Here is a 27112-nt window from a genome sequence, read left to right as displayed (position 1 = left end):
TATAATCAATTTTCCTTATGATTTAAGGGGAGGTTTACGATCTTTTGGTTCAAAAAAATCGATTTTTAAAAAATTGATTTTTTGGATCCATAAAAGTGTTTAGAAACCACCCCTGAAGCGGTTATTCCGAATACGGAAATTAAATGTTTGTTATTCGCGATTGAAAAAAAAAGCACCTGCCTGAAATCGGCCTTTTTCTCGCACCAGTTATTTTCTTTCGGAGGAGTACCGGTGCTTGGGAGGAAACACACAAAATTCAAATGGAAGTTTGAACGCGTGTGTTTGGAAGTTAGCCCCCAAGCATTTGCATTCTGGTGCGAATATTGTGGAGACTGCGACTTTCCTGGCAGTGAGCAGCTTCAACGAAGGGTATTCAGCGATTCTGAAGACCATGACAACGATGGACGTCACCCTGGGACTCACCAAACAAGCATTGGGACGACCACAGGATTCAAGTGGCCGAAAACCAGTTATCACCGGCCGTACGAGGGCTCTGGAGCAGCGCAGGATGGCCCAGATCGAGCAGAACGCTCTCTATGAGGAAGAGGAAGGACTAGTTTATGGACCCGGAATATCAGACTGAACGTAAATTGCATAATATTGCATGTATATGTAGTCAAAACTTCATACGCGTTTTTCTCGAAATCGCGCGGTATTGTAACTTTACGAATATACTGAACCGATTGGCATGATTCTTTGTTTCCGATGAAGCTAACTAAATTGTCTAGGAGTTGTACCACTTTTATTCCGATCCATCAACTATAAATGTTTTTACTTGGCCGACGAAGTCGAAAAATCGATGAAAAAAGTTATTTGGACCATAGGAAACAAAATGGCGGCCATTTGAAAAAATAGGGTTATTTTTTCAAATGTCCGCCATTTTGTTTCCTGTGGTCCAAATAACTTAAGCGAGTTACAACTCCGAAAGAATCTTATATACTTCGCTAATGTCAACTCAATTTTGATTTCAGACGAGCCGGCTGACCTGTGATATACCGCGCGTGGAGGTCTACTACGAAATGTTGTTTAGTTCCGACGGCACTTCCGCCTATGCTCTTCGACATTTACGGTCTAAAAAATTCCAGTTTGTAGAGGAAATGCCAATAAACATTTTGACCAAATTTGAAATTGATAACTATAGCACATCCCGACATAAAAATTTTCAAAGAACATGCTTTTTTCGGGCCAAAGATAGTAAACCATAATAAACCTTCCCTTAATGCAACGGGTTTCTTCTCAGTCCCACTTTTGTAAGTCTAAGTAACACCGTCTAGAGGCGACCTTTAGTGTAATTTCGACCTAGTATTTTGGTCGGTCACTGCTCCGTAAAGCTGACGGTGTTTACAAGCCTGATAATTTGCCTGTCCACGGATGCGTGTTCATACGTAAGCTTAAGAGACCTCAAAATAGTTACTAATAGATTTATTGTATTTTAACCAAATTTCGGGTAAATAATAAAGTATCTGCATCAATTGTAAAGCTTGTTTGCATAGTCCCCAGTCGTTAATTCAGTTAGCCTGTATCTATCTTAAACGCTGTTAAAGTTCCTTGTAGCGAAAGGTAGCATTAATACTGGTCAGTGTTGATGTAAACTGGTGTTTCTAGCCGAGGCATCGTTTTGCTTAGTAAAATTGGTATATAAAATTTAAGTACTTTAGGTTATTTTAGTTTCACTGTGGTAGGTATTTATCATTGGGAATTAAGCTGTTTGTGCATTTGATAAATGTAATTTATTGTCTGATCAATTGATGACCTTGGCCTGTAATTGTCTATTAATGAGCAATGCCATAAATCAGTTAATAAATTTACTGCCACTGCTTAGCACTTTAACTTATTTGCATAATTTTATTTTGGTGCGCTGACGTGCGGCGATCTTTGTTATCTTTTTAAATGAACATCTTGCGTCCATGAACTTCATAGATTGTGTTCACTGAGGTTCTGAACCTTACCCTTCACTGCCTTATTCTTTAGTCATCAGTGTCCCCCATTATTAAGTCATGCATTTTATCAGTGTCAAGAGTTTAATGCTTTGTCATAATAAACTGATGTTCAAGTATATTTTGTGGCCCCGGTCTCTTCCCACCCTCCCACCCTCCACGTAATTTTCGGATAAGCCATTTAGAGCAATATCACACGATTCCCTGACCTACTATTCTCCCTAATCACTTGAGTCTCCCAGTCTGTAGCTGGTAAGTTGAAATCTCCAACTACAACAATAACATGGCCAGGAATTTTACGCGAAATATTCTCCGAGTTTCTACACAGATGCTACACCACTTCTGCTCCTAAGGCAGTGGGTCTATGAAAGCATGATAGATACAACATTCCAGTGACTGTGTTGTTACCTTCGATCACGCAAGCACTTCCGAAGGATCGTTTCATCGTATGTATTAACAACACAGGCACATAGAACGTACCAGGCAGCAGTTGTCAATTAAGATGTCCTCCCGCTGCACGGGAATTACATAATGTGTACGAGTGCAGGATGTGACGCAGAAACGTCTACATATGGAAGTTTAGGTTTGACCATCTGTCATCCATGAATAGCCAAAGTTCTTAAAGCGACCACTAGCGTAAAGTGGGAAGTCATGGTTCGAGTCCCGGCCCAACACTAACTTCCACTGTACTCATTCCATTAAAGAGCTGATGGTTATCCGTATTCGCAACTGCGAATAAATTTCATATAAACACACATCAAAAAAAGTTTTGCATAACTCCGGTTTCCAGAACTCCTGAAGACAGACGTTGACTATGGGTATTGTATCACAGACACAGTCCATTTTACTGATCAGAGATGCCACTAAACCCGCCCAAAGATATAACAACCATGCATGGGCATTGGCTATTAGAAGGAGGGAGTCAGACAGCAGATCAGTTCCAGTCATTCCACCAGGAAGGAGGTACATGGGTCGTCTGTAGTTCAACCATGCCTAGACGGTCAGTGCCGCGGTTCGATCGCGTCCGCATTGTTACTTTTTGCCGGGAAGGGCTCTCAACAAGGGAAGTTTCCAGGCTTCTCGGAGTGAACCAAAGCGATGTTGTCCGGACATGGAGGCGATACACAGAGACAGAAACTATCGATGGCATGCCTCGCTCAGGCCGCCCAAGGGCTGCTACTGCTATGAATGACCGCTACCTACGGATTATGGCTCGGAGGAACCCTGACAGCAACGCCACCATATTCAATAATGCTTTTCGAAGAGTCACAGGACGTAGTGATACGACTCAAACTGTGCGCAATAGGTTGCATGATACGCAACTTCACCCTCGACGTCCATGGCGAGGTCCATCTTTGCAACCACGACACCATGCAGCGCGGTACAGATGGGCCCAATAACATGCCGAATGGACCGCTGAGGATTGGCATCACGTTCTCTTCACCGATGAGTTTCGCATATGCCTTCAACCATACAATCGTCGGAGACGTGTCTGGAGGCAACCTGGTCAGGCTGAACGTCTTGGACACACTGTCCAGCGAGTGCAGCAAGGTGGAGGTTCCCTGCTGTTTAGGGGTGGAATTACGTGGGGCCGACGTACGCCGCTGGTGGTCATGGAAGCCGCAGTAACGGCTGTACGATACGTTAACGCCACCCTCAGACCGATAGTACAACCATATCGGCAGCATATTGGCGAGGCATTCGTCTTCATGGACGACAGTTCGCGCCCCCATTGTGCACATCTTGTGAATGACTTCTTCAGGATAACGACATTGCTCGACTAGAGTAGCCATGATGTTCTCCGGCCATGAACCATGTCGAACATGCCTGGGATAGATTGAAATGGTTGTTTATGGACGACATGACCCTCCAACCACTCTGAGGGATCTAAGCCGAATCACCGTTGAGTAGTGGGACAATCTGGACCAACAGTGCTGCGATGAACTTGTGTATCGTATGCCACGACGAATACAGGCATGCATCAATGCAAAAGGACGTTCTACTGGGTGTTAGAGGTACCGGTGTGTACAGCAATCTGGACCATCACCTCTGAAGGTCTCGCTGTATGGTGGTACAATATGCAATGTGTGGTTTTCATGAACAATAAAAAGGGCGGAAATGATGTTTATGTTGATTTCTATTCCAATTTTCTGTGTAGGTTCCGAAACTCTCGGAACCGAGGTGATAAACTTTTTTTGATGTGTGTATCTATGAAAACAATCGATGACCACGTTTGATCCAATTTCAGCACTTATGTTCAGCAAATTATGTCTCATTCTGAATCTGTACTGATCTCATGAGATATTATTGTATAGTTGACGGTTATAAACACGCCACCACCACCAGCGTTTACTGTATGTTTGAGATACACTCTGAAGCACCGAAGAAAGCGGTATAGGCATGCGTATTCAAATACAGAGATATATAAACAGGCAGAATACGGCGCTGCGGTCGGCAACGCCTATATAAGATAACAAGTGTCTGGCGCAGTGGTTAGATCGGTACTGCTGCTACAACGGCAGGTTATCAACATTTAAGTGAGTTTGGTAGTGGTGTTATAATCGGCGAATGGGCGATGTGACCCAGCATCTCAGACAGCGATGAAGTAGGGATTTTCCCGTACGACCATTTCACAAGTGTACCGGTAAAACATCAAATCTCCGACATCACTGCGGCCTGGAAAAGATCCTGTAAGAACGGGACCAACGACGACAGAAGAGAATCGTTCAACGTGTCAGAAAAGCAACCCTTCCGCAAACTGCTTCAGATTTAAATGCTCGGACATCAACAAGTGTCAATGTGCGAACCATTCAACGAAACATCATCGATTTGGGCTTTTGGAGCCAAAGGCCTAGACATTTACCCTTGATGACTTCATGACACAAAGCTTTACTCCTCGCCTGGGCCTGTCAACACCGACATTGGACTGTTGATGACTGGAAACACGTTGCCTAGCTCGACGGGTCTCGTTACAAATTGTATCGAGCGGATGGTCGTGTTCGCGTATACAGACAACCTCATGAATCCATGGACGCTGCATGTCAGCAGCGGACTGTTCAAGCTGGTGGAGGGTTGCGCAGTTTGTGTGACATGGGACGACTGATACATCTAGAAACGACTCTGACAGGTGACACTTATGTAAGCATCCCGTCTGTTCACCTCCATCCATTCCACTGACCACTACACTCCCCAGACACTAACTTATGTGGGATGTCTTGCAACGTGCTGAGAAGAGATCTCTACCTCCTCGTACTCTTATTAGTCAGGTGTACCAATTTCTTTGGCTCTTCAGTGAACATTCCAATTGTATTTCAGAATATCATTGCAATTAATAACTGCTTTCATCAAGCTTTCGTTCTCTGGTATTATGCGGGACTGTTACCGTTTATAAATGAAACTGGTTCCGAGAACTTCCCATTTAACTAACACTATATCAACATTTTGTTTCACTGGAATGCTGTGAAGAATGCTTCCCTGTCTGAAATGGGAGTTCTTCTTACCGGCCCTTGTAGGGATTTCTCTATCATAAAAAACGCTCAGGCGCATGCCATACGTACTCTGATACCGTAGCAGATCGTTACAGCGTGAAGTGCACGTTTAACCTGTTAAGCGGTGGGATGGGGTGGGTGGGGGGGGGGGGGGGGGGAGGCTAAACTTCAAGATATAAGTCAAGTAATCTACAGCCAAAATCATCAAAAAATCGTCTGAGCTTCTGGTTCAGACCTTTCACTCTTGCCCAAACCAAAGGAGAGTGATCAGTTACGGGAACGATGCAATAAAACAACAGTTCCGCTTGCACCTCGCGAGCGAGGCTAGCTGCCTTCGTCATATCAGCCAGCCGCAGTAAGAACCGAGAGTGGTCCCCGGATCTAGCTGCCAGGCGCCATTTGTACGTACCTGAGCGACGATTTGTAGCCGGGTGCACCCAGAGCGCTCAATTGCTGCGGCAGAGTGTCCTCCAGGTCACCCCCCCCCCCCCTCCCCACCCCAGCAACAGAGAAGCCACGGTGCCCTTCTTTCCCGCCCTGCCCGCTATTTCGGTGGCGGGCTCCATCTCCCGCCTGACCCTGCAGCTCCCAATGACAAGGCCACACTCTCCGCATTTGTCAGGAACTCTCAGGAATATCGGCGAACGTCCCAACAGGTGAGGCATCCTATGCTGGCTCCGACGTACTTCTAACAGTGTGGTCAGTACCACCAACGTATTTTAAGGCATAAGGGGACATCCGTGTGGCTGGTACCAGTTTTCACCTTTGGCTCAGGGATGCGCTACCACATCACTGTTCGTCACGATTCTTGCAAAAATATTTCTATTTCTTGTTTCCTTTGCAGATATATTCGCTTTGACAAACTGAAACCTGTCGCTGATGTCCAGAAACTTTTCTCGTCTTCATTGCACTCATCACACAGTGCCTAGTTGTCATTTTCCATTATTTTACCATTATTATTATAACTTTCTTCGTTTACGGTTGCTTATGATAATTTCATTTTTTGTCTACGCTGGCACACTTTGTTAATTTTTCAGTTTGCTCGTACGTTTTCTCTACTTAACCATCTTCGTAATTTTTCATTGTAGGCTTGTGAAGTAGAGATATAAACTAACGCAGTCGTCTTTTGCGTTAACGGTATGCTAGTTCTGAGAGCAGTAATCTGCTTACTGCGTAGTGTAGGAACCGTATATCCTCACAAGTCGATACATTTGTCATTCCTTCTGACATTCGATCCTAAATTTATCGGTCTGTCTCACTGCAACTGTATGTTGCGATAATATCCAACACTCAAGAGTAATCGCTGCCGCTCACATAGTTTTCAGTAGCAGTGCTGGTTGTTGCTTGGCACGAGAGCTTAGCGTGGCAGTCGAGACAGTACCAGATGGGCTATGTGAGTCAGACCACGTGCATGCCGCCATTGCTTGGACGTACTTGCTGAATTGTTTTCGGTGTAATTACTCGTGGCCCGTTCTGTCCACTTTAACGTTCCAGGGTAAAGAGACTGATGGCGCATGGTGGCACGCTCAATATTGCTAAAGTAGAGTGTATTTAACAGTGTTTAAAATTGGTAATGGTTTAGGTAAGAAACCGTTTAATTTGTGATTCGCTAACAATCACTGTTCTTAATTGAACTTGTCATCGTCCGATTTCTCAAACGACCAGTAAATGTACAGTACTGGCCATTAAAATTGCTACACCAAGAAGAAATGCTGATGATAAACGGGTATTCATTGGACAAATATATTATACTAGAACTGACATGTGATTACATTTTCACGCAATTTGGGTGCATAGATCCTGAGAAATCAGTATCCAGAACAACCACCTCTGGCCGTAATAACGGCCTTGATACGCCTGGGCATTGAGTCAAACAGAGCTTGGATGGCGTGTGCAGGTACAGCTGCCCATGCAGCTTCAACAAGGTTCCACAGTTCATCAAGAGTAGTGACTGGCGTATTGCGACGAGCCAGTTGCTCGGCCACCATTGACCAGACGTTTTCAATCGGTGACAGATGTGGAGAATGTGCTGGCCAGGGCAGCAGTCGAATATTTTCTGTATCCAGAAAGGCCCGTACAGGACCTGCAACATGCGGTCGTGAATTATCCTGCTGAAATGTAAGGTTTCGCAGGCATCGAATGAAGGGTAGAGCCACGGGTCGTAACACATCTGAAATGTAACGTCCACTGTTGAAAGTGCCGTCAATGCGAACAAGAGGTGACCGAGACGTGTAACCAATGGCACCCCATATCGTCACGCCGGGTGATACTCTAGTACGGCGACGACGAATATCCGCTTCCAATGTGCGTTCACTGTGATGCCGGCAAACATGGATGCGACCATCATGATACTGCAAACAGAACGTGGAGTCATCCGAAAAAATGTTGGTTTCCTATTCGAGCACCTCGGTTCGTCTTTGAGTACACCATCGTTGGCGCTCCTATCTGTGATGGAGCGTCAGGGATAACCGCAGCCATGGTCTCCGAGCTGATAGTCCATGATGCTGCAAACGTCGTCGAACTGTTCGTGCAGATAGTTGTTGTTTTGTAAACGTCCCCATCTGTTGACTCAGGGATCGAGACGTGGCTGCAGGGTCCGTTACAGCCATGCGGATAAGATGCCTGTCATCTCGACTACTAGTTATACGAGGCCGTTGGGATCCAGCACGGAGTTCCGTATTACCCTCCTGATCCCACCGATTCCATATTCTGCTAACAAAAAAAAAAGAAAGAAAGGTTCTGAGCACTATGGGACTCAACATCTGAGCTCATCAGTCCCCTAGAACTTTGAACTACTTAAACCTAACTAACCTAAGGACATCACACACATCCATGCCCGAGGCAGGATTCGAACCTGCGACCGTAGCGGTCGCGTGGTTCCAGACTGTGGCGCCTAGAACCGCTTGGCCACACCGGCCAGGTTCTGCTAACAGTTATTGGATCTCGACCAACGCGAGCAGCAATGTCGCGATACGATAAACCGTAATCGCGATAGGCTGCAATACTACCTTTATCAAAGTCGGAATTGTGATGGTACGCATTTCTCCTCCTTACACGAGGCGTCAGTTTGCGTTTCACCAGGCAACGCCGGACAACTGCTGTTTGTGTGTGAGAAATCGGTTGGAGAATTTCCTCATGCCAGCACGCTGCAGGTGTCGCCACCGGCGCCAACCTAGCGTGAATCCTCTGAGAAGCTAATCATTTGCATATCACAGCATCCACTTTCTGTCTGTTAAATCTCGCGTCTGTAGCACGTCATCTTCGAGGTGTAGCAATTTTAATGGCCAGTAGTGTAGTTAACTTCTTGGTGTGGAAAGAGCCAGCATCGTCGTAATAAAACACGCCTAGCGGTTGTGGTATGGTTGTTTAAAACAACTGACTGTAACCTGCTTTCCTATTAACAATGATGCCAACAACAGTTACACGATTTGGTGGTACTTCTACACCTTTGTATAATCTGTTTTGACCACCAGCAGGGTGTACTTTCTACATTTCTTGCATACAAAGCGCTTACCGTGAGGTATATTTTATGAAGTGTCTTCGCTCGCACCTGATTTGCAGAAAAATCCGGGTTCGAGTGCTGGCCCAGCACAAATTTTCCTTAAGTCGCAGATGGATAGTGTAACTATAACATTAAACCTGACTCTAACAGAATTTACAATTCAGCGAAGGTAAACAGGTGGAAAAAAATTAGTGCACCTGGAAGGACGACGTCGATTTGGACCCGATGATCGCGTGTGACCTGGCGGACAGTGGCTGTACAGGTAATGGTTTAAACATCGTCCGCCTACAGATAGCGAAGTGGCATAGCTGCCAGAGCGTCATCTGCGTCTACCTTTTAATGGGGAGCGTCCACAGGTGGGAGGCTCGGAGTGGTGCAAAAGTGTGAACCAAACCAGCAGCCGTGCCGCAGGAACGCACTCGCCTTCCGAGTGGGGAGACGGTCCTTCCGGAGAACTGCCGCACAGGTTGGACGTGCTGCATCAGTTGTGCAACGTTGCTGGTCTCAGTGGCCACGTGAACATTCTCACGTTCACAGACGAGGTTCTTCTGGACGTCTGCGCAGCATGGACGCCCACCAGGATCGTCGTATTGTAATGGCAGCACTGGCAGATCGTACATTTATTTTTAGAGTCTAGGACGTAAAATAATTACAAAAACTAATGAGTATTGAATCACATAACAAATTTGCAAAATTATTTACAGTAGTATTTATGACACAGATTCAATAATATATACAAAAAAAGAGACAAACAAGCAGCAAGATGATTATATTTTTTGACGGGCCCAGTATTCGGCGGTTTTCACAGCAGTTTCGCTGGCTGCAGCGAGATCACAGATAGTGCATGCAGCCGGTAGGTTCCTGCAGACTAGCGGATGTTGTTCGTCCTGTAAGTCACTACACTGACAGTTGTGCGACTGGATTCGTGATTTCCTGTCAGGAAGGTCGCAGTTCGTAGTAATAGACGGCAAATCATCGAGTAAAACTGAAGTGATATCAGGTGTTCCCCAGGGAAGCGTCCTAGGACCTCTACTGTTCCTGATCTATATAAATGACCTGGGTGACAATCTGAGCAGTTCTCTTAGACTGTTCGCAGATGATGCTGTAATTTACCGTCTAGTAAGGTCATCCGAAGACCAGTATCAGCTGCAAAGCGATTTAGAAAAGATTGCTGTATGGTGTGTCAGGTGGCAGTTGACGCTAAATAACGAAAAGTGTGAGATGATCCACATGAGTTCCAAAAGAAATCCGTTGTAATTCGATTACTCGATAAACAGTACAATTCTCAAGGCTGTCAATTCAACTAAGTACCTGGGTGTTAAAATTACGAACAACTTCAGTTGGAAGGACCACATAGATAATATTGTCGGGAAGGCGAGCCAAAGGTTGCGTTTCATTGGCAGGACACTTAGAAGATGCAACAAGTCCACTAAAGTGACAGCTTACACTACACTCGTTCGTCCTCTGTTAGAATATTGCTGCACGGTGTGGGATCCTTACCAGGTGGGATTGACGGAGGACATCGAGAGGGTGCAAAGAAGGGCAGCTCGTTTTGTATTATCGCGTTATAGGGGAGAGAGTGTCGCAGATATGATACACGAGTTGGGATGGAAGTCATTACAGCATAGACGTTTTTCGTCGCGGCGAGACCTTTTTACGAAATTTCAGTCACCAACTTTCTCTTCCGAATACGAAAATATTTTGTTGAGCCCAACCTACATAGGTAGGAATGGTCATCAAAATAAAATAAGAGAAATCAGAGCTCGAACAGAAAGGTTTAGGTGTTCGTTTTTCCCGCTCGCTGTTCGGGAGTGGAATAGTAGAGAGATAGTATGATTGTGGTTCGATGAACCCTCTGCCAAGCACTTAAATGTGAATTGCAGAGTAGTCATGTAGATGTAGATGTAGATGTTTCCCGCTCATTACTGAAGCCCCACTTCCTGAGGTTTGCTTTGCGCCTTGACACCCCAACTCGCTGTCTGTTCAAAGTATGAACCATCGGCTATTTCCTCCTTGACCGTTATGTGATTTTCTTCAGCTAGGGGGTCTCGCCAAAGCTCCTCTCTGCGCGTTCTGGGAGACGAACGAATTGCAGTAGTTTTGGAACCTGCCACCTTAGCAGGCGCGCCGTTCCGGACTGGAGCGCCTAGAACCGCTTGGCCACAGCGGCCGGCAACAACGTAGAAATATGCCGTATTGTAAGAAATTTTAGTTTAACATCGTTAAGGATTGTGTTATCTTTCACTACACGTTTCATGATATACAAAATCTCGTGGTATTAATTACATCTGAATGGAATTCCATACGAAACAGTGTTCTCTGGTGTTCTCTTAACGTAACACGACAGTGCCACAGAAGTGGGTAGAAGATCCGGGAGAAATTTACGTCATGTGTGCTAGATGAAAATGGTGCAGTTCGCTGTTAAGGTCTCCTCCATATTTTAGTGGTAGTACAATTCGCGACTAAACAAGGCCCCAGAAAATAAAATAAAATTCCATAATCTGCGGAAAAACGACAGTCAACATGTCCTCGGCTGATCACCTTAGCGCAGGAAACAGGCTAGTATTAGAAGAGCGAGAATCACAACTTCGAACGGGACATTTATGTGACATGAAAACGGAGAGAAACGTGAGAGAAACGACTTGACAAACATATGAGGCAAATAATAGCGCGAGAAATTGGAAGTTGCGACATAACCAAAGGTACCAGCCTTGTTATCGAAATGACACACATTGAAGAGATCAACAGTGTGCTGTAAGCTTTCAGTAGTTTGGAAACCAACTGTTAAGTGCGACCTACGTATCTGTTATATGCGAACTCCAACCTCGTGTGTTGCCCCTGAAGCTGACTGCCGGTCGAAGTCTCGTGCCGTGCTGGTTGCAGAGACAACAGGGGCGCCGAGGGTCGGCATTCACTTCTAGAGAGGCAGGCAAATCGCGGAAGACCTACATCAACACGAACGGGAGATTGAGCTCCACCCCTCTGCCGTTGATAATTCTAATGTCTTTGTAAACATAAGAACGCAATCTCGACACACGAAACAGAAGCTCTCGCATTACTCTGGAATCAGTCGTGACACACTAATGCATAGTATAATTTTCTCCACCTTGCGGTACGGTCCTTACGCTGTTCATCGGACTGGATCATCTCGGATGTAGTGAATAAGCAGTTCGATAGAGGCGATTTCTTGCACTTTGTTGGAAAATTACACAAGAAAAGAGAAATGAGAGTACTACTGTACATTTAAGGACTTTCCAAAAATGTTCGGTTGGTCGCTGCCTTCATCGAAGGGCCTATTGGAGAGCAAACACGCCTGTGCTCGCTTCTTCCGCTTCTCCTAACATTTCTCCACGAGACGAGGAGGTCACCTACCGCTTTCGCCTTTACGAACAGACTCGTTTCTTATGTGTGGAGATAGTATATGCATTTTTAAAACGTTAAATTATGTGTGTACAAGGACATTGTGAAAGGCTGTGAGAGATGGATCAATTTTAACATGATTTTGCTTCTGTTGTACAATAAGACAATTCCCTTGTATAATTCAGAGGTGAAAGATTATGTTTATGCTTTTAAAGATACGATATAAGCCATATTTATTCACTTGCATTACATATTCTATTGTAATATTATGTAGTAAGTTAAAGAAGCAAATAGGCCTTTCATTGGTTCAACTTCTGAAAGAGGAGACCAACGACACAAATTTTGTCAATATTTCCCAGAAACGATTCGGTAGAGTGCAGTCAAAGCGCAGGTCCACCTGTTTATCCAAAACGTTAAAGTTTTACGAGTATCAGTAATGTTTAGAATGGGCGGGCCTGCACTCTGACTGCTCTCTAACCACTCGTTTCTGGGAAACCTTGACAAAATTTATGTTGTTGGCCTCCAGTTTCAAAAGTTGGACTAATGAAAGGGCTAATTACTTCATTAAATTACTGCGTAAAATAGTATTAGAATAACTGTGGTCCACACTCAAATCCTATCAGAGTTTTCATTTCGATGTGAAACAAATGAATATGATGTTTACAATGTTTACTTAGCTCTCAATCCCTTGAAAAAGACAGGAATTATTTTTATTAGGGAGGGAAATTATGCAATGTTAATAACTTTTTATTGTTGCAAATAAAGGCCGTCAGCTCTGAGTATGCCATGTTTTGCTTCTAAAGAAGCCATAACTGCTCGTTATTGTGTTCAGGGAATCTATCTGCTCGTCTTTCTCAGTAATTTTCTGACTTAAGTTAAATTTTCACAGACAAATAAGAAATCAAGCACAAACCTTTATTTTTCTTCGTGGGTGCTAAAGACTTGCTCATAATCTAAATTTTCTTAAGCAAATGTATTTTGTTTACATTTGTGATTTAATTTAGCTTTAAGGTGTCTGTGAACAGCGTGAATCACTTTTACTGTGTGTGCGGTGAAGTAATTTTGTTCTCTGAATCGTGAATAGACTATTACCATTACTTTGACTGTGAAAGAGATGAGGATAAATCTTTGGCACTAAATATTTGATGTAATTCTTGTGGAGAAAATCTCCGTTGTTGGTTAAACAAAACAGTAAAGCCAGTACCACTCAATTCCTACTACATAGCGAGAATTCTACAGTCTAGCTGTTTATTAACCTCTGACGACATACCAAAAGCTAGCGTGTAACATGTTGCTCAACATCCACTTCTTGGACTATCGTCTTGATTTCTTTCCACACAACTGTCACACTATGAGTGATGAGCTTCCATTAAGACATTTCAGAAATGGAAAGAAGATATGTGGGCACATGGAACTCATCGCTGCTTTCAGACTATTGTTCGGATGTCATGAGAAATGTCTGAGAAGTAAATTACAAACGAAAAAAAAAGAACAGAAACACTCAAGTGGATAATTCATAGGTAGGAGACCAAAGAGAGAAGTTGCATACATACGTAGATGTATACATTTTTGAACCAAAACCAAACAAATAAATTCTGGTGTTCTACTCTTGTTGGAATTGACTGCTTTTGTAAAGGATAACGACAACTTTAATTTTTTTGTAGAACAGTGTACTCGGGTGTTTGCATACTGTTTTGTAGGAAATATTATTTAGATATGAAACGAACAAATTTAAGAGTCCGTTGCTAGATGTACTACATCATATACGACAAACACTACAGCACTGCACCATATCTCGTAATCTAATTTCTAAGGTTTTGTCTGTTCTATCTCGTAGAGACTGGCAGACGCCTGATAGCGAGGCAACCGCGGCAACTCAACCACACTGAAGGTTGCCTTCCTCTTGCCGCACAAAAAGTGGAGCGTGTGAGACTCCGGTACTGGCGACGATTATTACAACGAACCGATGTCACAATTTCTGTGTAATTTTCTCCGAGGCACAAGTAATGTCATATTCTACTGCAATGAGTAGGAAGTTCTGAAACTAATGCCAGTTTTTAATTATTTTATTTTAGGTCTCTGTTCACAAGACACAGTCCTTATTGTTTGACTTCTGTTTAGATCTAATTCACAGTAATCTAACTTGGATAAGCTCCCATTTTAATTAACATGAGCCAAAGCATTAGGACCACTTTGTTAATGAGGGATGTATGAGGAAATGCACGAGTACATATAAGCTAATGTAACTTTTACTGATTGAGAGATAATTGAACGAAATTTTGGACATGTTATCACGGTGTTATAATCTATAATCTCCATTTTTTCAATTTTTTGACAAAAAATTTGGTCAGGACAATTCTGGATACTTTTAGAAAACGTACTATTACATAAGGAACGTTTTCTCAAGGACTATTTTACGTATCACTTTCAAAATGTGGAAGTTTATTCTTAGTGATTAGATAAACAAGTCTGTGCACCAGTTTTTTAATATCAATCTCAGAACACTCGCAAAATTTTTTGAAGTTTATGTGGATGATAATAGCAATCGTTATCTCACAAAAATTTAAATAAATTTGACAACGATGCCCTTTGAAAAATTCTGTACCACAGAAAGTGGTGTTATAATACTTATAAAGTCTATAGCAAATTTCACTTTTTATTTGCAACCGTTGAGCAGAGAATTTTCCTTATAGACTGAAAAATGAAAGTTGCTGGAAATGGATAAAAAAGATTTTATTAGCATTTATTTCAGAAAAAAATGTCTTAGTGTTGGCCATGACCACACATGTATTTTTGGTATTTACGTAGCTCTTTTCTTCTAGTCTGATCCTTTTGGCATGCCCCTTTTGGCAATAACCTTCACTGACATTTCGGAAGTAGCAATATGCACATCATCAGTCTTCTTCAGTACGTTTTCAGCAAAGTAACCATTACCATCACCGAACTCTAGACAAATATAGCCGGAGCAGTTCTCACATTAGTTAATAACCAAATTTTGTCTTTGGGTGTCTCTTCTAAGGCTTTCGTTCGGGTTGTCTGTTCCAGCATGTGTACAGTTCCTCAATAAATCGTAATTGGACTCACAGCCTTCTATACTAGATGTCATCTTTGAAGGCAGGAAACAACAAAATAATGCAAATAAGGACATACGCCTGTAGAAAAGGGGGCGTGGCAGTGAGCATTCATTGAAACAGGGTGGCTTTTACATCATTTGAAGCACGAATTAAACTATGAAAACTGAGTCAATATTTCTAACATGCTATAGAACTCGCTCTGAGCACTATGGGACTTAACATCTGAGGTCATCAGTCTCCTAGAACTTAGAACTACTTAAACCTAACTAACCTAAGGACATCACACACAGACCGGGGCAGGATTCGAACCTGCGGCAGTAGCGGTCGTGCGGTTCCAGACTGAAGCGCCTAGAACCGCTCGGCCACATCGTGCTATGGAACTCTCTGGGGGCAAAAAATTTTAATATTTTTGACCAATTTTATGTACAGTCTCCCTTAACAGCCTGTTGGTCCACCTTCGTGACACAGTACAGCAGCAATCTGCATGGCGTGGTTTGGTGACGTCGTTGATATGTTTCCGCTGGTATGTGGCTCAAGATGTCTTCGCACAGATCACGCGATTCCCGTTAGATTGCGGGTACGGAGGTGGTGCCTGATAGAGACTCAGATATCTTCATAGAGCTCTGATCAGGCGGATTTCGTAGACAAGACATCAGCTTGAGCCCACTACCAAGCTCCGTAAGCTATTGTAGCACGAGTCTTCCTTGTCACACGGACAGTTGTACTACTGGTAGATTCCATCGCCGTCGGGGAAGAGACCGAGCATTAACGGATGCAGGTCGTGCGCAATAGCGTTTGCTTATTCTATAGATGTCGTAGGGCATTCGATCACTACCACAGGTTCACGAATGTCCCACGTAATATAATAATGACCCCACCGGCCTGTGTCTGTCAGTGGCACGTTGCTTGTTTTGCCGTTCGCTAGGGTGACGCCGTATTCGGAAATGAGCATCTACCTGGTGTGACGAGAAATCTGATACATCCGAGTAGGTGACAGGTGTCCATTGGTCCACGGACCAATCTCCGCGATCCGTGCCCCCGCTTTAGTACATGACGATGTCGTTTGGTGTACATGGGAATATGGAGGGGGTCGTATATTGCAAAGCAACCATGTTCAGTAATGTGAGCTAGACGAAACACTTGCGGCTTCACCTGAATTGTACTCTATCGTCAGATCTGCCACAGATCGCCACCTATCCTGCTTTACGAAGATGACCAGCCTCCTATTTACACGTTCTGTGGTGGAGTCATGGACGTCACCAACGTTTGGTTTCACCGTCCCTCATAAACTTTCCCTCGATGCTTACAACGATAGCAACCAAACAGCCAACCGGCTTCGCCTTTTCTTTGATGCTCTTCCATGCTCCGGGCCACAATAATCTGCCCTTTGGCAAAGTCGCTTACGTCAGCGGATTTCTCCATTTGCAGCTCATATCGCCGTTAAAATAATTTTACATTCGCGTCTGTTCCGCAATCATTTAAAAATATCAGAACTTGAAAACAATCAAAGGCAAGAATCGTGGTTTGTTGTAAAACGTTTTGCAGCTTTCAGTCTTTTTCTTCTTTGTCCTTTATTACAGATGTCACTTAGATTACGTCAAAATGGCGGCAGACCAGGAGATGGCGCAATCATCATGTGGTATGCGGACTCAAAATATGTGACAAGTGTACTGCGGTATTATCAGCACCAGAAGGGGAGGGCAAGACCAGCAAAAATGAGCGTAATGAAGCGGTTCAGAATCTTTAAAGAGACGGGCAGTGTCAAGGACCTTCCTAGAAGCGGATGTCCCTCTGTATCTCGAACTCGTGTTGAAACATCGCAAGCTGGAACTCATCGCAGCCCCCCAGAAGTCAAGTCATAGTGTATCACGAGAATTGCAAGAAGAAAGGCCATCTGTTCATTAAGTGTTACATGAGGGGTTACACCTATTTTGCGTACAAAATGTAAATGGTCCAAGCACTGGAGCAAAACATTCGTCCTCTGCGATATGCATTCTCTTGTTCCACACTGTCCTCCGTAGATGCTGACAATGACTACTTGAAAAAGTGCATATTATTATATGAAGCAATGTTCCACAATTCTGCACATGTGAATCGATAAACTTTAGGATTTGGGCTCCGAAAATTCGCACAACACACGGGAGCACATCCGCGATAGGCCGAAGCATAATGTCGATAGGCCGAAGCATAATGTTTGTTGTGGGCATATGCACTATAGGCTGATATGCTCGTTTTTCCATCTCAGAGAAAACCACAACGTGGACTGTTTACCCGTACCCCACATTGGAGTCTGAAAATGCAGGATGTCCAGAATGATACATTTCTTGAGTGGTGGATGAGTCGTGACGGTCCCATCGCATAGCCCCCGCGCTTTGCCTATGTCTATATATTATACAGGATGTCTGATGTACATCTACATCTATACATCTACATACATACACCGCAATCCATCATAAGGTGCGTGGCGGAGGGTACCTCGTACCACAACTAGCATCTTCTCTCCCTTTTCACCTCAAAAACAGAACGAGGGGAAAATGACTGCCTATATGCCTCTGTACGAGCCCTAATCTCTCTTATCTTATCTTTGTGGTCTTCCCGCGAAATGTAAGTTGGCGGCAGTAAAATTGTACTGCAGTCAGCCTTAAATGCTGGTTCTCTAAATTTCATCCGTAGCGATTCACGAAAAGAACGCCTCCTTTCCTCCAGAGAATCCCACCAGAGTTCCTGAAGCACTTCCGTAACACTCGCGTGATGATCAAACCTACCAGTAACAAATCTAGCAGCCCGCCTCTGAATTGCTTCTATGTCCTCCCTCAATCCGATCTGATAGGGATCTCAAACACTCGAGCAGTACTCAAGAACAGGTCGTATTAGTGTTTTATAAGCGGTCTCTTTTACAGATGAAACACATCTTCCCCAAATTCTACCAATGAACCGGAGACGACTATCCACTTTCCCCACAACTGCCATTACATGCATGTCCCACTTCATATCGCTCTGCAATGTTACGCCCAAATATTTAATCGACGTGACTGTGTCAAGCGCTACACTACTAATGGAGTATTCAAACATTACTGGATTCCTTTTCCTATTCATCTGCATTAATTTACATTTATCTATATTTAGAGTTAGCTGATATTCTTTACACCAGTCACAAATCCTGTCCAAGTCATTTTGTATCCTCCTACAGTCACTCAACGACGACATCTTCCTGTACACCACAGCATCATCAGCAAACAGCCGTACATTGTTATCCACCCTATCCAAAAGATCATTTATGTAGATAGAAAACAACAGCGGACCTACCACACCTCCCTGGGGCACTCCAGATGATACCCTCACCTCCGATGAACACTCACCATCGAGGACAACGTACTGGATTCTATTACTTAAGAAATCTTTGAGACACTCACATACTTGCTCGTACCTTAGTTAGGAGACTGCAGTGGGGCACCGAGTCAAACGCTTTCCGGAAGTCAAGGAATATGGCATCCGTCTGATACCCTTCATCCATGGTTCGCAAGATATCATGTGAAAAAAGGGCGAGTTGCGTTTCGCAGGAGCGATGTTTTCTAAAGCCGTGCTGATGCATGGACAGCAACTTCTCTGTCTCAAGGAAATTCATTATATTCGAACTGAGAATATGTTCGAGAATCCTCCAACAAACCGATGTTAAGGATATTGGTCTGTAATTTTGAGGGTCCGTCTTCCTACCCTTCTTATATACAAACGTCACCTGCCCTTTTTTCCAATCGCTCGGGACTTTACGTTGGGCAAGAGATTCGCGATAAATGCAAGCTAAGTAAGGAGCCAATGCAGTACAGTACTCTCTGTAAAACCGAATTGGAATCCCATCAGGACCTGGCGACTTATTTATTTTCAACCCATTCAGCTGCTTCACAACCCCAGGGATGTCTATCACTATGTCCTCCATACGGGAATCTGTACGAGACTCAAACGGCGGTATGTTTGAACGATCCTCCTGCGTGACAGATTTCTCAAATGCTACATTTAAAATTTCAGCTTTAGTTTTGCTGTCTTCCGTTGCCAGGCCAGACTTATCAGTGAGTGACTGGATGGAAGCCTTTGTCCCGCTTACCGATTTTACGTAACACCAGAATTTCCTTGGGTTTTCAGCAAGATCTTTTGCTAAGGTATGACGGTGGTAGTGGATGAATGCTTCGCGCATCGCTCTTTTTACAGTAGCACGAATCTTTCCTAACTTTTGCCTGTCCTCATTCTCCCGATCTTTCTTGTACCGCGAGTGCAACTGCCTTTGCTTCCTGAGCATTCATCGAATTGCGCTGTTAAACCTCTGTGGGTTTTTTCCGTCCATAACCCACTTTTTCGGCACATACTTGTCCAATGTGTGATTTACAATGTGTTTAAAATTTGCCCATAATTCTTCCACGTCCATCGTACCGGAAGTAAATGAAGTCGATTCAATTACTAAGTGGGATGCTAACAACGGCTTATCTGCTCTTTATTGTAAGAATACTCTCCTAGCCTTCTTGACCGACTTTTTAACTTTCGTAACCATCGTCGTAATGACAGCATCATGATCACTAATCCCTGTCTCAACACTGACACCGTCGATGAGGTCTGGTCTGTTCATGGCTACCAGATCTAAAATATTTCCATTACGCGATGGCTGTCGATTTAGCTGCTCAAGACAGTTTTCGGATAATGTGTTCAAAAGTAATTCACACGACGGCTTGTCTGTACCACCTGTAAAGAATCCATAGACATTCCAGTCTATACTAGGTAGGTTGAAGTCGCCTCCGACTAGTATAGCATGATCCGGGTACTTCTGCGATATAGAGTGTAGACTCCCTTTGAATGATTGTAGAACTGTCACGGTGGAACCTGGTGGCCGGTAATAACACCCAACAATTAACTTTATTTCTCCTAGCTCTGTTAAACGTGTCCACTTCGACCTCAGTAGACACAGTATTTTTGTCAACTGCAATGAAACCACCTCCTACGGTGTCTAGTCTGTCTTTCCGATACACGTTCCAACCCTCACTGAATATTTCAGAGCTTCCTATCTCAGGCTTCAGCCAGGTGTCAGTTCCGAGAATAATTTGCCCGCCACACTCTTCCTGGAGGACAGTAAATTCAGGAACTTTATTCCGAACACTTTGAAAATTTACTGCTAATATCTTGATACCTGAAGTGTCTTTACATTGAGCGCGTCCTGATTTCCCTGCCTGCACGTCGACTGGTGAGTGTTCATCAGGACACCTCGCACTACCGCCTAGCCTAAAAAAAAACATGTGCACGCCACAAGTACTCTGCTACCCGAGTAGCCGCTTCCTTTGTGTAGTGCATCCCTGATTTATCTAGGGGCGTCCTACAATTCCCCACCCAATAGCGCAAGTCAAGAAATCTGCAGCCATTCAGAAAGAATGCCCTGATTTTGCACAGTAATAATTATGGCATATCGGAGGCACAGGCAAGGAAATGTGTGATATTCCAGGTCGACCTCGCACTTGAGTCCAGGTCGACCTCGCTCTTCTGATAACACGTTGGAAAGAATTCGGTAAACGTTTGAGAGGAGTCCACGAAAGTGTCTACTAGCGGCGCAAGCAGAGAACTGGCAATGCCTCATACATTTTATCAAAAGGATGGCGCCCCTCCACGCCCACACCAAAAGTTCTACTGTCACCTCCGTAAATATGTTAGCTTTTGAATCAGGCGTCACAGGATGCGGGCTGTGATGTTGTCCATGCGTCTGGGTAAGATTACTGATTAACATGGTCCGTCAGGAGATAGAAGAGGTCGAAAACGATTGAAGGGTAGGGGTTGTAAGGGCAGAGGAAAAACAGTGCCAGGGCAAGAGCCAAGGGAAAAAAACCACTGCGACAGTAGGACGGGTAGTAAGGGCAGTAGCGGCTTGCTATCTGCGACAGTGCTTGCAAGGTGTGGTTGTGTTAGTTCGAGGTATCGTGCATCGTTACCTTTGTCGTTGTTGGAGCTTGTTGCGGCGCTTGCTGCAGTTGCTGCGCCCCTGCAACAGTTCAAGGTCGTTGTAGATTAGTGGGCGATCGGTCATCGATCGGCTCACAGACGGTGTAGGGGGTGTGTGTGGTTGGTACAATACGGTTTCCCTGCGGTTGCCTGTTTTTCGGCTGGTCGCACATCTGGGTTTCCAGTAATAACTGTGTTGCAGGGGATCGCCAATATTGTCGTGTTAGCGTTCTATGGACCACAGATGTTTAGTTCCTAGCCAGTAATGTCTTTGGTCTGTTATGCTTCCATCTATGGTTGTGGTCGTAGTTACCCAGAGAAAGGATAAACGGGTTGCACGAGTGTCTCGTGTTATTGTACAGTCGTGTGGAGAGTTTTTGGAATACCTGCAAGATGGTATCTAGCCGGTATTCCCGGTGAAGGTCGGCGAAGCGTGTGTAGCGCGGAGCGTTGCTTATGATTTTGAGCACTTTGTTCTGTATGAGCTGCAGACGGCGCAGGCGAGTTGGCGCAGCGTATCCCCAGACAGGGGCTGCGTACGTCATCAGAGGTCGAATAAGTGTCACGTACATGGACCTAGACACTCTCCTGTTCAGTGTGCTACGCCTGTTAAGCATAGGGTAGAGTTGTTTGAGCCTCGCGTTAGCTTTGTTGGTCACGTGTTGAATGTGGTCCCCCCAGAGTCGTTTCCTGTCCAGCCAGACACCGGCGTGTGTGTAGCGTTATTGGGTTGCTGTGCTGATGTTTGCGCAGTTGCTTCGGTCTTCTAGTGAACAGAACGGCCTCGCACTTGTCGACGTTTACTCTAACACGCCATTTCACCAGCCAAGGCTCTGCCGCTCTGAGTGCAGTCTGTAGTCGTGATTTAATGTTAGACGGATGACAGTGTCATCCGCGTAGATTGCCACCGTCGTGTTGCGTGTAGCTGGAAGGTCGTTAATGTAGAGGTTAAACAATATGTGCCCTAGGATCCTCCCCTGGGGTACTCCTGCCTGTATACCATGTCGTGTCGATTGTTTGCCCTGCACGTCGGTGTTGAAACTCCTGTCCGTGAGATATGAGTGTATGAGACGTACGAGCCCGTCGGGGAACCCTGCGTCGCTAAGTTTGCGTATTAGGCCGTTGTGCCATAGACGATCGAAAGCCTTTTCGATGTCCAGGAACACCGCCACAGTTGCCTTGTTTGTGTTGTATCCGTGTGTTATGTATTCAACGACGCGGAGGAGTTGTTGTGTTGTTGAGTGGTGATTCCTGAAACCGAATTGCTCCGGTCTCAGGGTGTCGTTTGTGATGCAGTGCCTGGTGAGTCGTTTTTATATTACCTTCTCAACGATCTTGCTGAGCGCGCTGAGCAGACTGATGGGTCGGTAATTTTGTGGGAGGGAGTGGTCTATCCCCGGCTTCCTGAACATCAGGACCTTGGCCGTCTTCCAAAAGGCGGGGAAGTGCTGGTGCTTGAGTATGGCATTCGTGAAGTGTGTTAGGTAGTCTACAGCTTTGTCCGTGAACTCCTGGAGGACACGGTTTTGAATGCCATCGTGACCAGGGGCCTTCCTAGCGGTGGTATGCATGATGGCCCATTTGACTTCTGCTGTACTAGCTTGTCGGATGTTGTTGCGCGCTGTTTGGGCCAAGATGCGTGTGACCTCCTGGTCCGTAGCAAGTGTGAGCGCTGGGTCTGAGGGATCCAGGTTCGGTGTGAATGACGCTGCGAGTGTGAGGGCCGTCACTTCTGCTTTTTCTTCCATAGAATATGCTGGTCCGTCGGGCCCTTGTAGCGTAGGGGTGTACAGTTTCTCCCTGGTGAAGTGTCGGGCCATCTGCCTCACACCAGGTCGCTTGGTGTCCAGCCCTGCGAGTTTCTGGTCCCACTGTTGTGTTTTGAATGTTTGTATTTTTTCCCGGATTATACCCTGGAGCCTGTTAATGTGCTGTTTGAAGTGCTGGCGCCTGGTACACTGCCAATGTCTCCTGAGGCGGTTCCTCATTGAGATTAGGCACAGGATTTCCTGGGGCAGGGCTGCACTGTGTTGTTGTGGCGTGCGGATTGGTATGGTGTCGGCTATTGCGTCCTGGACGGCGCCGGTGAGGGTTTCAACTGCCTCGTCAATTTGGGCTGTCTCGTTAATCGCGTGGGTGGGTGGGATGCGACTGTCAAGCGCTACCTTGAACCGGATCCAATTCGCGCGCCTGTGTCGAACATCCTGCGTTGTTCCATGTGCTGCATTGTTTCTTCAATGTACAGTATAATGGGTTGGTGATTTGAGGGCAGATCGTTTTCAACGGCAACGTTGAGTGTCGTTGTTATGCCCTTGATGAGGGCCATGTCTAACACGTCTGGCCTGTGTCCCCTCCGGTAGGGAGTGTGCGTCGGTTCGGTCGGCGCTAGTGTGATGTAGTTTCGTCCCAGTGCGTATGCGTATAGTTTCTTGCCGTTGGAGTTTCGTATTCGTGAGTTCCAGTCCGGGTATTTTGCGTTAAGATCTCCAGCGGCTATTACGCGCGGTGATATGTTGAGTATTGTGCTGATGTCGCGTGTTATAATGTTTTTAGGGCTGTTGTATACTGACACCAGTGTAGTGTAGGCTCCGTTGAACTTGACCCTGACGGCGGTTGCCTCTAGTTTTTCAAGTTCAGGGAGTACTATGTTTGTATGTTCTGTGTCTTTGTGTATGATGATGGCTGTTCCGCCGTGACCAGAGCCGTCCGGTCGGTCGGTGCGGTAGACGCAGTAGCCGATGAAGTTTAGTTGGTTGCGTGGTTTGAGCTTAGTTTCGCTCAATAGTGCGATAAGGATACCCTTACGCTCCATGAGCGCGGCAAATTCCGCCCTTTTGTTGTTGATCCCGTCTGCATTCCAGAACAGGGTTCGTGTTAGTGTCCGCTTGTTTGCGATGGGGGCGGGGTGTGGCGTGTTATCCATGTACGGGTGTAAACAGTGTGGTGAACGCTGTTTGTATGGCGGCCCAGTACTGCCCAGGTTGAGCAGTCAAGAGCTGTGTGAAGAGTGTGGCGACGGCCGCCAAGATCATGTTAAAGATCTGAGCGGTCGTGTGATGGGAGAATGTTGTTTCCAATAAACCCTCAAATGTTGTGTTGGTGCTGTGTGTGTCGGCCTGTGGCTCAGTTGTGGTGTTGGCGGCCGCTGGTGCGGGTGTTGGCGCTGGCGCTTGTGTTGCTGTTATATGGAACATTTTGAGGTGCCTGTGTGTCAGACGTGGTGGGCGGTGGAGTAGTGTGTGTGCTGGTGTCGCTGGCTTGCTGACTGTGTGTTTGTGTGTCACTGTTTGTTGTCGCTGGATTTTTTTGTTGTGGTGCACGTGTGTTCCCGCTCCTGTTTCCGCGTGTACGCCTACGCCTTCTCTGGGTTTTTGGTTTTGGGGTTCCTTGTGTGTGTGTGTGTGTTTACCTGTGTGTCATGTGTGGGTTCGCAGGCAGTGGCTTCAGGGGGTGGGGTTGTGTTGTTTTGGGGGGCTGGTGTTGGTACCGGTGTGGTTGCAGTGTCGTGTGCTGGCTGAGAGGACTGTGTTGTTGTCGCAGCGGTTGTTTTAGGTGCGTGTGCTGGGCGCAGAGGCTCCGCGGCCTGCTCCGCTCCTCCAGAGCGTGTAGCCATGGCGAACGACACTCCGTTCCTGACAGGGTTAGGTGCGGGCCTTGGACGTGTTATGACGTTGGGTGGCTTCGACTGTTGATTTTTGCGCCTCTGCGCCTCTCTGTATACGTCACAGACCCTGTAGTTGGCCGCATGGCCTTGGCCACAGTTGGCGCAAAGGCGTATGTTTTCGTGTATCAGTGCACGTGCGTTGGATGCGTGTTTGCCAGCGCATCCGCGGCAACGGGGTGCCAGGCCGCAGCGGAGGGAAGAATGACAGAACCGCTGGCAGTTGTTACATTGTTGCGGGACCTGTGGCGGTTCGTATATCTCTTCCCTTACGTCCATCCGCAGAAGGCTTTTTATCTGCAGAGGGCCGCGGGAGGCGGCCGTGTCGGCCATCTCGACCAGGTAGTATGGTAGACAGTAGTGGGAGCGGAAGCCTGTCATCCTGGAAGCACTTTTGCAGTCGAATCCTAGGAAGTTGAGCGCCGTTTGTACTGTGGTGTTTGGGGTACTGGGGTCCACTCCCTTTACCAAGTACTGCTGTGTCCGTTCTTCTGCGGTCCTGTACGTATAATGTTCGATCCCCCTTTCTTTGAGGAAGATAAGGAGATCTTTATAGTCACTGTTAGTTGATACGTACAGTGAGGCCCTATCCCCAGAGTACTTCGAGTGTAGCGTGCAAGGTGAGTGCCTTCCCGCAAATGTTGTGTTGAGGACGCTGAGGTCCCCGTAGTTCTGTATTACGACTGGGGGAAAGCCAGTCTTCTGTTGTGCGGGCGTAGCTGCGGTAGGTACTTGGGTGGTGTTGCTGACCGCAGGTCGGGTCGTGTTTGTCGTTGTGTTGGTGTTCCTAACCGGAAGTGCGGGTGTTAGTGTGGGTAGCAGCGCCTTTCGGCTACCTTGCGAGTGTGGTTGCTCGCTTGTTTGCGTGGTGTTTTTCTGTTTGCGACGTGGGCCCTCCACCTGCCAGGGCCCAGTGTAGTGTTGCTCTGTGTCCGCATCTGCAGCTGCTGGTTCCGCCATTGGAGCCAGCTGCTGCGGTGGGATAGTAGTACAAGAGTCACCAGTTGCAGGTGAATGTAATGTTACATTCAGTGTGCTTGTCCGCGTGGGGGACTCACTTGGGCCGCAGAGGTCGGTTATCAGTCGCCGCTGGCTCAGCAGTTCCTGCGCCTGCGCAGCGATCTGCCGATGCTTGGCGGCCAACACATCCTCAACGGCGGCAAGCGCGACGCTGACGCCGACGGGAACAGCCGACTCTCGCGCCTCTTTAGCTGCAGCCTTTCTGTGGGTTAGGGCGGGGGAAACACCGGCGGAATCTGCCATCTTCGTGTTTACAGGAGCTTTATTTGGTGTGGGTGGGCACGACAATTATGCTTTTTCCGAAAAGAAAAGGCTATAACTAGGTCCTACAGAAGAGGGGGAATGCCTCATACGTCCGCCTGGCGAGTGTTAAAGCGTTGTCTGGCCTACAAACGTTGTACAATACAAGTAGTGCAAACTCTTCGGATTGGTGATAAAAGGAAACGGCTTGACTTCATCAGTGCTCTGCTAGAGAAGATGGACGACGATATACTTTTACCAGTTATTTTCTGTGCTCAAGAAACATTTCATGTTATCGGTAAAGTAAACCGACATAACACGCGCAATCGGGGGCTATGTTGAAGTCGAAAGAGAGTCACTTACAGTGAACGTTTTTTTGCCATTTCTCGTGAAAAAGTGTACGCTACCTTCTTTTTTGAGGAAAATACAGTGGCTGGAATGAGATACCCTCAAATTCTTCAGAATTGGTTTTTTTACACAACTTGAAGAGGACTCCGATGAGTTCGTTTTCCAACAGGATGGAGTTCATCCACATACTGGCACAACAAAGTACGTCAGTTTCTCAAAGACACTCTCCGTCAACGCTGTATAGACTGCACGGGACCCCGAGACGCTGCGCTACATTCTTGGCTTTCAAGATCACTAGACGTGACCCGACGCGATTTTTTTCTTGTGAGGATGTTTGAAAGAAAATGTGTTCATCTCCCCATTACCTCGTGAAATATGAGAAGTGAAGAACAGAACGACAGACGGCATAAATTCTGTAAAATCAGATACATTGTGTTAAGTTTATGGATAATTTAGCTATCGCCTGGAAGTCGTGCGTGCTGCTGCTGCTGCTGGTGAACACATAGAGCGTT

General features: G+C 45.8%; 1 protein-coding gene across 1 annotated transcript in view; it reads right to left on the bottom strand.

Moving 5' to 3' along the window:
* The window catches only part of LOC126273425 (uncharacterized), a 248580-nt gene extending 222325 nt beyond the window's left edge, over positions 1-26255 (bottom strand). The window contains exon 1 of the mRNA XM_049976976.1: positions 25897-26255. Coding sequence (XP_049832933.1) covers positions 25897-26255 — 359 coding nt within the window. The remainder of the gene's footprint in view (positions 1-25896) is intronic.
* Positions 26256-27112: the final 857 nt, after the last annotated feature.

The sequence above is a fragment of the Schistocerca gregaria genome, chromosome 5 (assembly GCF_023897955.1).
Source record: "Schistocerca gregaria isolate iqSchGreg1 chromosome 5, iqSchGreg1.2, whole genome shotgun sequence".
Classification (NCBI taxonomy): Eukaryota; Metazoa; Arthropoda; class Insecta; order Orthoptera; family Acrididae; genus Schistocerca; species Schistocerca gregaria.
The sequence above is the reverse complement of the archived record's forward strand: the minus strand, read 5'-3'. Positions and strand labels throughout refer to the sequence as shown.